The sequence below is a fragment of the Helicoverpa armigera genome, chromosome 1 (assembly GCF_030705265.1).
Source record: "Helicoverpa armigera isolate CAAS_96S chromosome 1, ASM3070526v1, whole genome shotgun sequence".
In the NCBI taxonomy this organism is placed as follows: Eukaryota; Metazoa; Arthropoda; class Insecta; order Lepidoptera; family Noctuidae; genus Helicoverpa; species Helicoverpa armigera.
This window is the reverse complement of record NC_087120.1, coordinates 3,070,809-3,086,957: the sequence shown is the minus strand read 5'-3', so window position 1 is coordinate 3,086,957 and position 16,149 is coordinate 3,070,809. Positions and strand designations below refer to the sequence as shown.

General features: G+C 36.5%; 1 protein-coding gene across 2 annotated transcripts in view; it reads left to right on the top strand.

Moving 5' to 3' along the window:
- Positions 1–16,149, top strand: part of LOC110379464 (inhibitory POU protein) — a 54,339-nt gene extending 38,190 nt beyond the window's left edge. For both annotated transcript variants that reach the window (XM_049846298.2, XM_021339138.3), the window contains 2 exons: positions 3,419–3,601; positions 13,470–16,149. In XM_049846298.2, the coding sequence (XP_049702255.1) occupies positions 3,419–3,601; positions 13,470–14,177 (891 nt within the window). In that variant the 3' untranslated portion in view covers positions 14,178–16,149. The remainder of the gene's footprint in view (positions 1–3,418; positions 3,602–13,469) is intronic.

The following is a 16,149-nucleotide window of genomic DNA, read 5'->3' as shown; positions in this document are numbered from 1 at the left end:
GTAGATTGGTAATCTATTTTCATAATACAGCCACAGCAACACGTCATCCTCTTCTTCTTCAAGGATATCAATTAGCACTTCGACTAGAGGGAACGGACGAACAAAATCGACTAATTTCAAGACAATGCCGCGCGCGGCTTACGAAATTCGTCGGCCGCGCGCGACTGTCGCTGGCCTCGGCAGCGGCGCCATACATTTTCATATGTTGACTATTGTCGCGCGCGGCCGACGACGGTCGTAGGCCGCGCGCGGCTGCGTCAGCCGCTACCCACGGAATTCTGCCTTTAATGTAGTATGCGAATCTTTCGTTACATTCATAATGTTGGTCCGCTACCATCTATTAGCCCGTCAGTGCAGCGAAAGTGACACAAGCGTTCGCATAAATAACTAATTCAATATCAATGACTGCAAATTGAAAATACTCGTTCACACGTACTATTTATTTTAATTGAAAGCTTGATCGCTGTCCAGAATGACACAATGTACTTTTCGCATTAAACAACACTTTTGCTTCATTAAAATAACTTAAATTAATGTAATGTTCAAAACGTTCGCTAAGCCTAGAATTTCCAATTTTAGCGAAACGGTGGACGAGTATTTTTAGCGAAACAGAGTCGTGGATGCAAAATATTCTTGTTTTGCATCATCTGTTAGCGATACAACAGGGCTTTTAATAAACCTTTCTGTTTATTTAAACAGCTCAGTTTATTCGGTAACAATTGGGTCGAATTTGACGTAGTATCGTGTATTCATTTCATTTGGCGACAACATTTTGCTATCTCGACGAATTATTTGCGGTTTGTTTTCGATTGCTTGGTAATGTTTGAATTTTGAACACATTGAAACATTTCGTTTTCTTAGATAGCATAGAGCTAGTTTGTAAGAAGAGGCCTGCCTCATTATAATTTGCGTATCTGCAGCAGATACAAAGTCATATGAAGATCAAAGTGGGGTTATTTCAATGATGAATAATTATCAAACCGTAAACAGACGAGAGCATCAAAAGCCGTAGGTGCAATTCTAATAAATATAAAGCTTAATCCTGACACCTAACCCTTCCACAGTCGGTGGCACCCGGCGACAAATTACTCGACGTTTCGTATATCAAATGGGCACTTGTTAGCAATTACAATGAGGGGTTATGCGAACTAATGGCTTCAGTGAGGGCATGCGAACAACCTTCTATTCCCACGCTCAATTGCTCCGGATTATATTTTCGATGTCGAATTTCGGACACTTCGCTTTTGAGGGTTAATACATTTTTTATGGCGTTTCATGGAAGCTAGAGTTGCGTATAACTTGTAGTAGTAGCTGCATCTGTTCTGACAGGTTTACGAGAATCGTTTGTTTTATGCATATCACTTTCTGAAAAAAGTGATTACAGGCTTTTATTTCATTCGTGTTCCGGCTAAAATTACAATAACTCCGCTTCACAAAAAAAGCAAAAACACGACGCGTACTTCATAATTGAATATTTTAAAGATTATATTACCTACATTTATGAGAGACTTTCACACAAGCCTACGCACAAATCAATTGATCAATCTCTTTTTCTCTAACCCAACCACCCCAACTTCCATTATCGCATCAAAACACGACGTCCAGAAACCGAATCAATTTAAGCCCACAAAATTCCGATGCAAACAGAATCACCGGGGGCTTGCCAAATAAAACTAGCAAACGTGCTTGCCACTGGCAACAAACGTGCTGGCATTGCCAAACGGCATTGGCAAGCCGGAGAACTAGCACTTTAAGAGGTCGGCCTCCATAAACCGGCCTGTTTGGGAGTCAGACCGCGGCTCGGGCATCTATCGGGACTCTAGACAAGACATTTGCACTTGACTTATGGTAGATTGCAGACTTTTTAATGTTAAATGGTTTTAAGGAAAATTGGTTGGAGTTCTAGAAGTTTGAATTTTTAGGAAGTTTAGGTTGCAACTCGTTTCGTGTGTTTGTATATAGTTGCTGTTGATTTAGTGTCATCTGCATTATGAGAGATCTACTTCTCCCACCTGGATAAAAAGTAGTACGTGTCCTTACTCAGGCCATTGACTATCTGTGTAGCACATGTTATTAAAATCGGTTAAATAGTTTTGACGTGAAAGCCCAACAGAGAGCGAAACAGAGTTATTTTGGCATTTATTTACTAATTTCTACTACCTTTTACTTAACACGTAATTCATTACAAATTAAGTCCAACAAACACAAAAACAAAATTAAACTCAAAACCTCTGCATTTAAACGCATAGGTACTTACATATTTGCAATCGGCAAACCATTTAATCCTGCAAAACAGCGTCTGAAACAAATATCAATTACGTTGACCAATTGAATTTCAAGTCGGGCTCGCGTCTACGTGCGAGCGCCAAGTAACAACCCGGAGTAAGTCATGGGTCCGAATTTCTCATAAATTATTTAAAATAATCCGGGAAAAACCGTCCGCGGCTGCCTTGGGTACTAGTATTTTATTTATTTATGTACGCCACATATTGCCTCACAAATTAGTGTAGGCGGTACTCGTCTCGTTTCGTGTGCTAATTTTTGTCGTCTCGTGAAGAAATTAATTTTCTGAGTAATGTAATTATGAGGATCTCATTTTTTTTGGGCGTTGTAGAATTTTTGTAATTTGGTTTCAAAATTATTGTCGCTATGCATGAAGTAAGTAGTGTCAGTATGAAACTTTTGTTGTTTTAAATAACAAAATATAGCTAGTATATAACAATTCTTATTTATATGGGAAGGTAGGTAAATGTACGTTAAAAAAGCTAAATTCGTGAAAAGTTTTAATGGTTATCAATTTAAAAATTGCATATTTTATAACTTAGCTTGCGTAATTTATATAGTGTAGAGCGACTGAACGATTAGTACAGGTTTCTCCCAGACCAATCTCATATGGAAAATCACATACTTACCCACTTAAAATATGCCGTGTATGTTTAGGTATCTACTTTTATGACTACAGAATAACCTTAGCTTTCCCCGGACGTTTAAGTAGTGTGCATGACAGGAATTGAATGATTAGATTCGAAAAGTATTTCTTTGAATTATTAGTTTAACTTTCTAGTTTTATATGTACCCAGTAGTTTCCTAACATTAGTAGCTATTTGAAAAATGCACCTGAATTTATCCTTATTTTTCTATTTACTAAAGCTTACATTATTATTGTTCTTTCTTAAAATCTTTTCTGCCTTGCGTCTGTCTCAAGTACCTTAGTGTAGAAATACCTATACTTACTCAATTTTAGGCATGAAAGTAGAACAGAAATACCATAAAGTTCTAATTAGAAGACCATCGTTTAATATTGGAATTCAAATCTGAGCATATTCCAGAACACGCAATATTCAATTTAAAAAATGTGTTCTAGAACCAAATTCAAAATTGTACCAGCCAGTCTCAATGTCCAACCTCCTTTGTCCAGGGCGATCTATTTGGGGGTCTGAACGATGGTCTACTGAGCAGAGCGGAGGCGCTTGCGGCCGTGGACATCAGCAAGCACCAAAGTGGGCCCCAGCCGGGCCCCCCACTACCGCAGCTCAAACACGACATGGTCTACCATCATGGAGTGGGGGGACCTTCACCACATAATGCTAGACCACATCAGGTAACATTTCTCATAGACAATTCTTCAAATAACATCTCAACTTCTTCCTATCGTGTGAGCTGCAGGTTTATTCACTTCACAAGCCCAAGTATCAGAGTTTTCTCAACTCCGCCTGACGGCCTCTGACGTTGAATTTTTAAGAACGGCTGTTACTGAGTAGCAATTGTTTTTAAAAATTCCACTCTTAATAACTTATCTAGGTTTATAGGTTACCCATCCAGATCATTATGTTGCCAGCTAGTAGGTACTCTAGAAGTACAGTCGTTTCCGCAGTTCAGTTGGGAGATCAGATCCTTCTTAGTGGCATTCGTGTTGTAATTGTGGTGTAATGTAGGGGGAACACCTACACAGGATTTATATCAAGATGGGTGCAAAAACTATTAATTTTGTTGTACTTACGTCTCTATATCATTCCCAAGAAAAAGAGGGGTGATTAAAATAATGACATTTATAAAAAGTAGTTCGAATATAAAAAAAATAAGTATAATCCTTTCTTAAATCATAAAACTATAAATAAACTAGGCAGCATAGCAATCACGACTCAAAAATAAAGATGAGGGTAGAGATATAAGAAATAATTGTCTGCTCCCTCCTCAAGTCAGGAATTGGTCAAGTTATTTCAGTCAGTCATTTGTGCAAAAAAAAGTAATTGTCATGGAATAGCCAATGCTTACGATTTTATGATGACAACTTTTATAACATTTTAGGCAACACTACAGGAGTCCCAATAAAAGAAATACGAAACACATAAAACTTATATTTCCCGTACAACTCACGCATCCCTCAGCATGGTAACTCTATAACCTTTACAAAAATCCATACATATCATACAAAATTGAGTTTAACATCAATAAAACTAAGGGATATCATAAAGTCCATAAAATTGTTGGCAAATTCAACCGCTCGGCGCCTGCTCGCCCTTCATAAAACACCCTTGCAACCTTCTTGATTTGCCAATATGCATCATATTTTAAGACCAGGGATCAATGGTAACATATTCTTTCATTTTAACGTACCTACTTACTTGCAGTACATTTAAGAAAAGGCATTTTAGGTATGTAGTATATTTTGCTATAGGTATTGAATTAGCTGATAAACTGGACCCTGGTGCGTTTTATAGCTATGTTACCTCTTAAAAAGAGATTTTCTTTGAGATAAGGTCCGATAGAGCCGTGTCTAAGAAAAATAAGAAATTAAGCGCAATTAAATAAGTGAAGACGAATGAAATTACGATGTAGGTTTTATCTTGTCTTTACTTTCTGTAGGTACTCAGAACTTCACTAAGATTTAAATGACAATCTAAAGATCCGAATTCGAAGCAACCACTATCTCAAATAGACTAGATCAAGACCCACGCAAGATAATTTTCCCAAAAACACAACAACATAAATAATAATAACAAATGCATTTCTGTATGCGTGTACCAAATCTTCGAACCTATGGGGTCTCGTTCCTTTGGGACCAAAAGGGGCTGGTAACGTAAGAAATATGTGCTTCCTACTATAAAAATGAACTAATATTATGCAGTATTTGCTGTGATGGCAAAGAAAATTGCTAGGGTGCAAATAATGTGGATAGTACTAGAATAATAGCACTTAATATGTCAATTTACATTGATTTGCGGAAAGATAATAGAGGTACAAGTGTAATTAGTATTGGAGTTTGATTGCCATAAAATACTTAAGTTTTCTATAGTGACGTTCGATTATGATAGAAATAATGAACCGTTTGTTTTGAATCTTGAAATAGACTTTGATGTTCTGTTGTCTTTCTTTCTTCGTTCTTAACAATGCTTTACAGGTCTCGGTATATTCGATTATTTTGGTAGGATATGATTGAAACAGGGCATTTTGGAGAATATTTATGATAATGAATTGCGTCATCTTTAAATATAAAGAAGAGAGAGAGACAATTAATTGTTTTTATTCAGGCATAATCTATTAGTCTCGACATTTCTTGTGAATTTCAGAATACACGTGGATGAAGATAGCAGTAATATTTTAAGTGAATTATTGAAGAAAAAGTAATAAGTTGACCTCATAAATTATTTAGTGCTCTTTTCTGTTGAATAAAGTAAGCTTTTTAAAGTGGGCGGACTATTTATTTATAAGTTTTGTTTTGACAGTACATTGTGCCACCATACCATATACCGTTTAATATTATTTTGACAACGAGAACACTTTCAGCATTGAAATCTATTTCCAATCGTCTTTAATTTCTTTTCCACCGAAAACGAACCCAATAAAACCATGTTTAGTACCTATTTGAATGGACAGTTAGGTGACAAACCTAACATTACATTAATATCACCACCAATTACCGAAAATATTGCAAAATAAATATTTTCCGCTTCGTCCAACACCTTCCACTCATTTATCATTCAATTGGTTACCGCAATTAGTAATTTAATTGAAACATTGACACTCTAAATACAATGTAACAAGTAATATTTATAAATTATTTAGGCTATGTGCACACAAAAGACCAAAAAAGTCGGCCAACTGTTAGCCTAATAGTTGTAAAAAAAGTTTTTTTTAGAATACCGTGAGTCTATACCGGTCTGATACCGTCTAAATACCTAATCTTATTAATGTGCGTGCTACATTCATCTTCATACTGATCTATAAGCCCAAACCAACTATCGGCCGACTAAAAGTTTGCAGTTTGTACGCTCAGAGTTCACATGATAAAGCTTCGGGTCCGAATGTATTTGCAATTTTTCTTGGGCCCTCCAGCCCTCTAGGAGGGTTGTAACCCACGTAATGCCTTCTTTATTGCCCACGGAACCCAAACGCAAGCAGTTTGGGGTTCCTTACATGTCTCTAATCTGTAAATGTAGTTGTTTGGGGTAGTTGGGAGCTTGTAAAGTGGTGGCAACTAGTTCGCTTGGAGTTATGGGCGTTTGTTTTAAAATTGGGTTTGGTGTGCCTGATGTAAATGATTTATAATGTTACTTAGGTGGGATTGATTGGAAATATTTCAATGATTAATTAAAATAATTGCATCGATACGTCGTGACTTTTTTGAAACGATGACCTCAGAGTTATGTACAAAAGTGTAGTTTTTTGATCGTTTGCAAGATTGATTGACCACCTAATTCAGGTTACGTAAATGTTTTGGGAATAACAGAGTCACGGATATATTTGGCAGAGGTCCACCACCAGCTATGAGTGACTCCATAGCTCAAATAGGATCTGAACAATTTAATGACTTGGGAATGCATTTTGATTTACATGACATAATTTCCACAGTTTGCCAAATTGTCAAGGAACTTAAAAGACAGTCGTTAGAACTTTAACTGTATCGAAACTTTAGTGATCGCTAATTGCGGCTTTAGAAGTTCTCGTAGCATACAATGTGCAATTTTCGCATAAATATTCTTTGGAAAATGACATATGTCGAGGTGGCACATTCAGTAAATACCTATTTGTGTCAATCGCAAGCTATTTTAGCTTCTTCGATTTGTTCAAAATGACACGACAAAAAATTCACAAGAAGAATTTTATTTCCTTCTAGTTGGAGTGCGAAATTAAACCTAATGGGTGTTGCATTTAGGTGTGTTTTATGGTGAAATGGTGTGTATTGTGTGTATAGTTAGGTGTGCAGTTGTAATGACTGTGACGGCTAGTTTCTTTCAGTTAGTCTGTAGACGATGGCTTGGTTACTGCTGCCGCCTCTTTGCTGTTGGATCGATTGGTGCGACCTGCTATTTTACATGCATATGAATCATGTAAGTTGCATTTTTGATGTCGAGTAGCTTTGTTTTTAGTATTTGACAGGTTAAGTTGTTACGTGGGGTAATTGTTTGTTGTTGTTACATTGTAATCAAGATGTGGGAGACAAGAGGATTTTAAATGTATTGATTTCTAAGCCACTTCACCGAGTTTACGTTGCTTTTGTAAAATGTCCCAGTCCGCGGCAAAACCTAATTCTTTTGTTAATTTTCCCCAATTTTTCAACTGAAACTATGTATAACGTTTTCCGTTCTATTCAAAAACATGTTTACAAAGAAAGGGCTTTTCACCCAGCTTACCCTCCAAGGCACGAGCGCGAAGATAACCCTATTCGTGCAACAAACGTTGGAACTTAAACAACTTGTATAAAGGGTAAACAATACGGGGGTAACTTCAGCATTTTAGTGCGCAATTGTCGCTGCGGTCACAAGGGACTCACATGACAGTTTTTTTCTACTTTTGTTTAAAAATCGACCGTGTAATGTGAAGGGTTTATTGCTTAGGGTAAACCGGGTACGTACGCCGTACCTACTGGCTGTTATTGTTTTTTTTTTCATGTTAAATTACAAAGAGTTTTACGAAAATGTTCGTTCTTTTTCAACCTCTTTGGTATATGTTTTTTACATTATTATTCATGAGCTTTATGCAGTCGAGGCAGTGCGTCCGTCATTTCAATTATGAAAGGTAAATCTTCAGTATTTACGAATTTTGGTCCGCCATAAAGGTGAAGATTAAAGGCTCAAGGAATTAAATTCGTGATGATTTATAAGTTTCAGCACGGAAATAAAATACAAACAAAATATTAAGCGTCTTTTTGTAATGACTGGCTGGTGTTCGTGAACGAAAAATATTGTGATGAATAAAAATTGTATGCGTTTCTGAATTGTTGACACAAAAATAATTTATAATACATCAAAATTGATAATATTTTGATCCTTTAAATTTTTTGGAGTGCGTCAAATTGCCTTATAAAATTGTCTTTATGTCTTTACATTTACTTAATAGTTTTATCTTGGTTTACTTTTCCTATCTGGCTCTATAAACTTATCATCTGACTAGCCTTTCCCCAACTATATTGGGATCGGCTTCTAGTCTAACCAGATGCAGTAGTAGTGTTTTGCATGGAGTTATGACTAATCAGACCTCCTTATCCCAGTTATCCGGGCAACAAACCCCCTTTGTTGGAACTGGTATTAAGATTTTTTGGCTTCTAACTATCCGTAACTGCAAAAGAAATTAAAATGACATCTAGGTCGAAACATGGAGGGACTTGCTATTACCTAGATAGATGGTCTCTCATCCACAGTGCAACCTTATGAACAACTATTTTAAACTTCTATTCTATTAATTTGCCAAGTACTTTCTGTTTTTAGCCATGAGTTCTTTGACGGTTTTTCCCGATATTGTATCTATCCTTTGAATAGCTTACTAGGGATAGAATTTTGATATTAGCCCCTTTAAAGTAATGTAAAATTCTTATATTTAGATAGTATATTGGGAACAGCCGTTAGAAAAATTCATAACACGTAGGTACTTATCATCCTTCATAGTGAACTTGCACTCACACAAAAACAAATGCCAACACTATTATTGATGACGTTTAATAGTTCGGTACACATTACCTTGTGAAGGGCAACACTTATAAAACGGTTAGCACAAGGCCAAGCAACGTAATAAATGCTAGGAATTAGACTCCATTTGATGACGTAGTTTAACTTGAGTCTGTTTACAATTGAAAAAGTGCTGCGACGAGAAGATGTTTTGAATTGGAGGGAAATGTGTATTTTTTGGTGTTTTCAAAAAAGTTTGTGGATTGTGCGTAAACGGTGCTCTAAGTGCTTTTAAGGAAAAGGTTTGGCTCCAATTATAAAATAGAAGATTCTTGATAAGATAACTAATAATAGGTTTATCAGAGTTAGATCAGAAGTGCAGCGGATCAATAGTGATCTATTTACGTAAATGGTCAGATTGTGATAAAAGTACACAAATTACAACACAAATGTCCATAAGAAGGGTTAGACTTATCAGGCCAAGGCAGCAGTATTATTTACATGGTATGCCAACTTAATCGATTTGAGCCAACTGTAAGCAACTAAGTATATTGTATGTTTCAGCTGGCTTTTGCGAATCACTAAATGACAATTTACGGCATCACATTAAAAAAAACTTCAAAATTATCAGTGTTTCTATATAATATATTTTTTCTCTATCTCGCATCAAAATCAGGTACATAGTTTTAAGGATATAGGTAGGTTTATGAACATGGACAGGATATAGAGTTTTACACTATGGAATTATGTAGAACCATCAAATTAGAATTGCATTTTCTTACATCAATGAAACCAAAAACCGAAAAGAAAAATACTTAATACTACGATGCATGAAATGCATCAACCATCCAACGCATGATAAAACTTTAAAATACACCACAACCTACATGAAACTAACACCGTTCTACACTTGTATATGCCAAAGCTTTCCAAATAGTTCCGCTTATTCCTCTACCCACCCATTTCCGGGGTCTATGCCCAAATATATGGCATAACAACACAAGGATCCAACCACGGGGTACCAGTCAAAACACAATTCAATAGTAATCGTACCACTCTTGTAAAACTTTGCCACGTGAAAATCAACCTTATTTCTAGAGCCATAAGGGTTGCTGATTGAAGTCTGACGGTGTCAAGGGATTTTCGACTTTATTTCTTGACGCATAGAGGTGTTTGCTATTGAATTTTATGAGTGTGTATCATCTGATGGGGTGGGAAATGGTCACGGTGTGGCCATGAAGTTTTTTTTCGATTCGATTTAGATGTTAACTGGAATGCAATAAACTATACAAACGATTGTTATAGTGGTAAAATAAAAACTATGTATTAATAATATTTAATTTGTCAACAATGTGTGCAAACACATGACTTCATGAATTTCGGATTCATTATCATTTCGGAATCTCACCAATTCTAAAATAACGCCGTAACGAGTAGATATTATCGTATCTATCGCGTAAAGAAAACTAATCAAACCAACTTAGTTTACTTTACTTTTCTATTGATTAACAATATTCATGTAGTCAAAGTCACTGCCTATTATAGCACTAGAAAGGAAATTCATCATCTGGAATCCAACTTCTATTATAATGTAGGTACTGAATTACTAATTTTTTAGATGATAAATTTAGTTAGAATTCTCAAATTTTAAGTTAAAAATATATGAAAAAAAAAACAACCACATCTTAAAAATTAATCCAGGAATCTTCATCCCTTGTAATAATTATACTGTGATACTTAAATGAACGTCGCACATGCACTCGCTGCACTTATAGCCACCCCTTAGAACAAATTTGGCCACTTGTCCCAATCATAATGTAGCGACACAAATCACTATTAAAGGAATATAATTTATTTAATATCCACTTGCAATCCGATTGCCTAGAGAGGGGGAAATTGTCGATAAATAAAAATAATTTAATTACAATTTGTCGATAAAAATAATTACACTTATATTTGTCAGATAATGTGCGTAGTGTACAAGTAGGAACGTAAAACCACTTGTTCAAATTAATTTATTTTTTTCTAAAAGTAAAAGTTTTTGTAGATTTAAACCGTCTTACCACAAAAACTTTTAAACGTCAGTTTATGCCTTGTCTAAAAAAAAATCAAATTATGACGTCGACATGTGGTTCATTATGCAGCCAAATTTTTTTTAGACAAGTGTAAAACAGGGGTTTCAGTTTTTGTAGTAAGGCCATAAATGTTTAACTAAAATAAAATCAAGGAACTGATTCGTCATGAACCAAAATTATGCATTAATTTGAGTGCTATATTATCACTTTTACCTAACAATTAAATAAAGATACCCTTGAGGTAATCAGCGTACCCCAAAGCTTGTTATGTAATGTGGTATTTTTGTTTTATGAGAAAACAATTTTGAAAGTTATTGATTGTTGGTCTGTCATCTGATCTCTTGATTTTTGCTATTATTTGTTAGCTGAAGCGTTTAGAGCAAGTTTTCTTTTAATGAAAATCTCTATTCTTATAATTAACTATCTATTACTTAACAATTTAATGAACCATTTAAAGCATAAAAAGAATATCAAAAGCGACCGACTTACCTACATAAATGTAGGTATATTTTTTTACACTCTCACAGTTCCTTCCACATTCATGGATTTTTTGATACATTGCTCGGCCGGTCACGAATATTGCGCTGACCTTTTGTGGTCATCATAACCTGACCTACTTGAAAAACAATAAGTTTTTGATGGCATTCGTTCAAATACAAGCAGCCGTTACGTGTATAGGTCAGAAGAAACGTGGTATGTGAAGTAAGTGTAGTTCTGACACGAGTTGTGGTAAAAAGTGGAAGTTTCTGTTTCTTTTTTTTACGAAATGAACTCTGTATTTAGTGTCATTTGCAAGTGTTAATCAAAAGAAAGTGTTAAAGTTTACAAATATGAAGATGCAACGGTTTAATGTCAGACGTTATCTCAAACAGGTATACAATAAAATAAAATATTTATCGACTATCACCGATATTCTTAATTTTTTTTATCGATAGTTCCCAAAAAACGTGCGTGTCTCACCACTACGCAATGACATACGTGTCCCCTACGCGTGTATCGAACACGAGGGGAGTCAGAATTATAGCCTTATGGTGCACCTGTGAATCTAATGTGGTTAGATTTTAATTAACATCCTCCAAATACGAATTTTAATAACCCCTAGTTAACAATTAATAAAGGGTTATGAAGAAATTCGATAATATTTTTGGTTACGGTAGGTAATAAGTACAAGAATAATGCTGATGATAACTTGCTCTATTGTTATTTAAAGACAACAGTCACAAAAAAATAGGGATATGTTTTCAAGATTGATTTCGCATTTCTTCAGTGATTTTCAAGAAGCTGTATATTCAAGAAAAATTATTGTTCTGTCGGAATCGTATCTTTTTGAAGAATCTGTCTCTCACTATACATAGTGTAGGTCTACTAATTACTTAAATAGAAACAAATGATTTTCTGTTTAGCAAGAACACAGTTTCAAATTCCAGTCAATTGATAACCCAGATATTCCTCTTTTTATAAGAACCAATAGCTCACCTAATTCAATTCGCTGACCCATCCAAACAAAACGCGACATAATTTACGGCGCACCTGAAAACCCAACAAACTATGTATACCTTTCCATAGCCAGTAAGAAAATGCCGTAAAAAATATATGTAACGTGCAGCCAGCTTGCAATATCGTGAGGCTTCTTAATAGAGAGTTAGTGCGCCCCTGGGAGTCGGCAGACATGCCAGACTATGTAATGGATAGTGCACTTTTTATTTTTTTCCTACAGTTCGATTGTGGGTTGAAACAGTGTATGAATTGAGAACGTTGAGAAAGTTGGTCGGTTTTGATGCACGTGAGTGTAAGTGTTAGTTTTGGGTATTGAGAAAGGGCTTGGTTAAATTAATCGTTTGTAAGGTAGTCCTCGTTAAAGTACGTTCTACTAAATGTCTTAAATTATGACTGTCTTTTGAGAACGCCATTGATCAATTCTAATTGTTGTGTTGTAATTTTAACTGGAACTGAGAATTCTCTTATTGTAGACCGTGGCTACAGTATAAAACTGAATAAAATCTGATACATATTCCAGTTATTCGCCAAGTTCGTCTAGTGGGATACCAAACAATAACATTTGATTAGGTGCCGAACAAAAGAAGTTTCATCATAAAAAATCAAAGCGCTTGTCCCAACAGGGGATGCAGCAAAATATTTATAGCGCGCGCATATGCGACGGCTACACGACAAACATTCATTTCGGCTACAATGCCGGCCAACAACTTAAGCATATTGGCTGAACACTCACTCCCAATCAACGTCACAACACTCGCCCCCATCTATAAAAAAACAAGTGTTTGCTCTCATAAAGAATGAGTGCAAATCTGCACAATGATTGTTTATGTTTCCATATCGTCCCGAGCACCATTGTTGCGCCGAGCACCCTCCTTTATTTACAATAAAACGTACGATTTAACATGAATGCAGAAGTTAATACGGCGGACAAGTATAATGGCGACGACGCCCCTCATAATCCTCTTAATCATTAAAATATTGACAGGGAACTGACGAGTGCTTCTGTCCGCAGATGGGGCACCACGGCATGGAGGGTCTGGACATGCTCGACCCGCTTACCTCGTCCTCCATGACGACCCTGGCACCCATGGGCGAGGCGGCGCCCCCGCATCACCAGCTGCACGGCTACGGAGCCATGAACCACGTCATGAACCACCACCACCACGCCGGCGGGCTCGCGCATGCACCCCCCGCGCACCTCGGCCATCCCTCCGCAGCGCTCCACCCCGACACCGACACAGACCCCCGCGAGCTGGAGGCCTTCGCCGAACGATTCAAACAACGAAGAATTAAACTAGGCGTCACGCAAGCTGACGTCGGCAAAGCGCTTGCAAACCTCAAACTTCCCGGTGTGGGCGCCCTCTCACAGAGCACCATCTGCCGCTTTGAAAGCCTAACATTAAGTCACAACAATATGATAGCGCTCAAGCCAATCCTGCAGGCATGGCTCGAGGAGGCGGAGGCGCAGGCTAAGAACAAAAGACGAGACCCCGACGCGCCAAGCGTGCTTCCAGCTGGTGAAAAGAAACGCAAGAGAACTTCCATCGCGGCGCCGGAGAAGAGAAGCCTGGAGGCGTACTTCGCGGTGCAGCCGCGGCCCTCCGGGGAGAAGATCACGGCGATCGCGGAGAAGCTGGACCTGAAGAAGAACGTGGTGAGAGTGTGGTTCTGCAACCAGCGGCAGAAACAGAAGCGGATGAAGTTCGCGGCGCAGCACTGACCGGCGGGCGGCGGCGCGGCTCTCCTGTACCCCGGCCCCGGGTACGGCTACTGAGCACGCCGCTCCGGCACGCCACTCCCTACACAGCAATAAGGATCTCATTCCGATCTCATTCTTATACTCCCTTCGAGTCGAGCAACTTAGTACTTAGTGTAGATATTATACCGTTCTTGAGTTTGTCTATACACTTTCCACGGATTCTGATATATTTTTCGAGACACAGGGTATATAATAATCGATTATATACATATCATTACACTGAGTAGATGTCGCTTCAATCGTTCAGTTCGTGCGCGCCGTCTTTACAATGTTTTCGGAGCATCGAAAATGTACATGAATAAAAATTGAAATTCAGGATTTTTAAGAGAATGTGCCTTGCAAATAATCAATATTCTGTGTTTTAATGTTAGTAACTTCATTGCTGCGAGTCGCAGGAGTCGCACCAGACAGCCGGACGTCCGGTGTCCGGAGGCAACACGGCACGGCCCGGACGGGCAGCGAGCGAGATACAAGTTCTCTTTAAATGTAGTTGAAGGTATTATTTTGATGAGTTGGCTCATTGTTTAGAAGTGGATGTCTCGCGCCGTTGCCGCCCGGTGTCTATGCGCGGTCTAATGTTTAAATATTAAAAGATAAATTTGTTAGGCCTTTTGTTCTCATTATATTGATACTGTACAAAATAATTGTAAGAAAATTATAGTTTCAAGCCTAAGTTGTAGATAATATTCGGTAGAATTTTGTACTATAATGAAATTATTTAGTTTCTGTTCGTTCGTTCGTTTTGTATGATTATAAACATTTTCACGAAATGGCACAATTTCTAGTTTAAGAGGTTATTAGTGACATTTAGCCAAAATAGTATTAACAATTCATTTGTAAATAGATCACCTTTCAATTAACAAGTAGGCGTTAGTTTAAATACACATAGTTACTAAACGGAAGGAATTAGTACAACGCGCTTGGATTCATGCACCTCATGTCATACTGTGTTCAGTTTGTCTGTCACCCTTGTAATGTTCGGAGAGAAACACTCGATGCCAAAATCTTACCTTGAAACGTCAATAAATTATAAAATTAAATGCGGCCAAAGTATTGACGATAATATGAAATTATTTAAAAACTTTCATCGCTCCTTTATTTCTTCAATGCATGAATCCAAAATGGTGTAACGCACCACGGCTTACGTAATAGAAAACCCGAAAAAAAAAATACTCATAAAATTTTTGCGAATTATAAATAATATTTTTAAAAGATATTTTGTAAATATAGATTTAATAAAAAGACTTAAGTAATGAAACGTGCAATTTAGACCTCGGTAAAATAACTGCTAGGAATTTATGGGATCTAGGTACCACAGACAAGTAACACGTTATTCTTTATAAACGGACTAGTCATAGATTAATTTGTATTCAAATATTTATTGTATTGTTTTTTTATTAATTAATTTTTATAATTTATAAATGTTAAATATTGTTTTACTCCGATGTTCAATTTTACCAAATTCTTTAGTGTAATTATTAAGAGATTTCTGATCCAAGATGTACCTACTTTTGTTAACTTTTTGTACTTTAATTGGTATTCTGAAAGTAATTATGTACGATATCTTACGTCACCACTCAACATATTGTAAAATAAGATTCGTGATATTACAGCGTTAAAATTAGAAATAATTACACGAATTTTACTTTGAATATTTTTTACTAATTAGCTTAGGAAATATTTGTGAACTCTGAAATTGTTATGTAAAGGAAACTCGCTCCTATTTCTTGTAAATATATAAATGGATGAAAACCTGTTTAAAAAGATAAACCTAAATTGTGACGTAAGCTATGTACAAAAATAATTAATTGATTATTTTAATTTGTATATAAAAATGAGGATATTACATAATAGACCGAACGTAACTATTATTACTATTAGTTCTTGAAACTAAGTCAGTAATAATTTTAAGTAGACATTAGAAAAAAGTTTC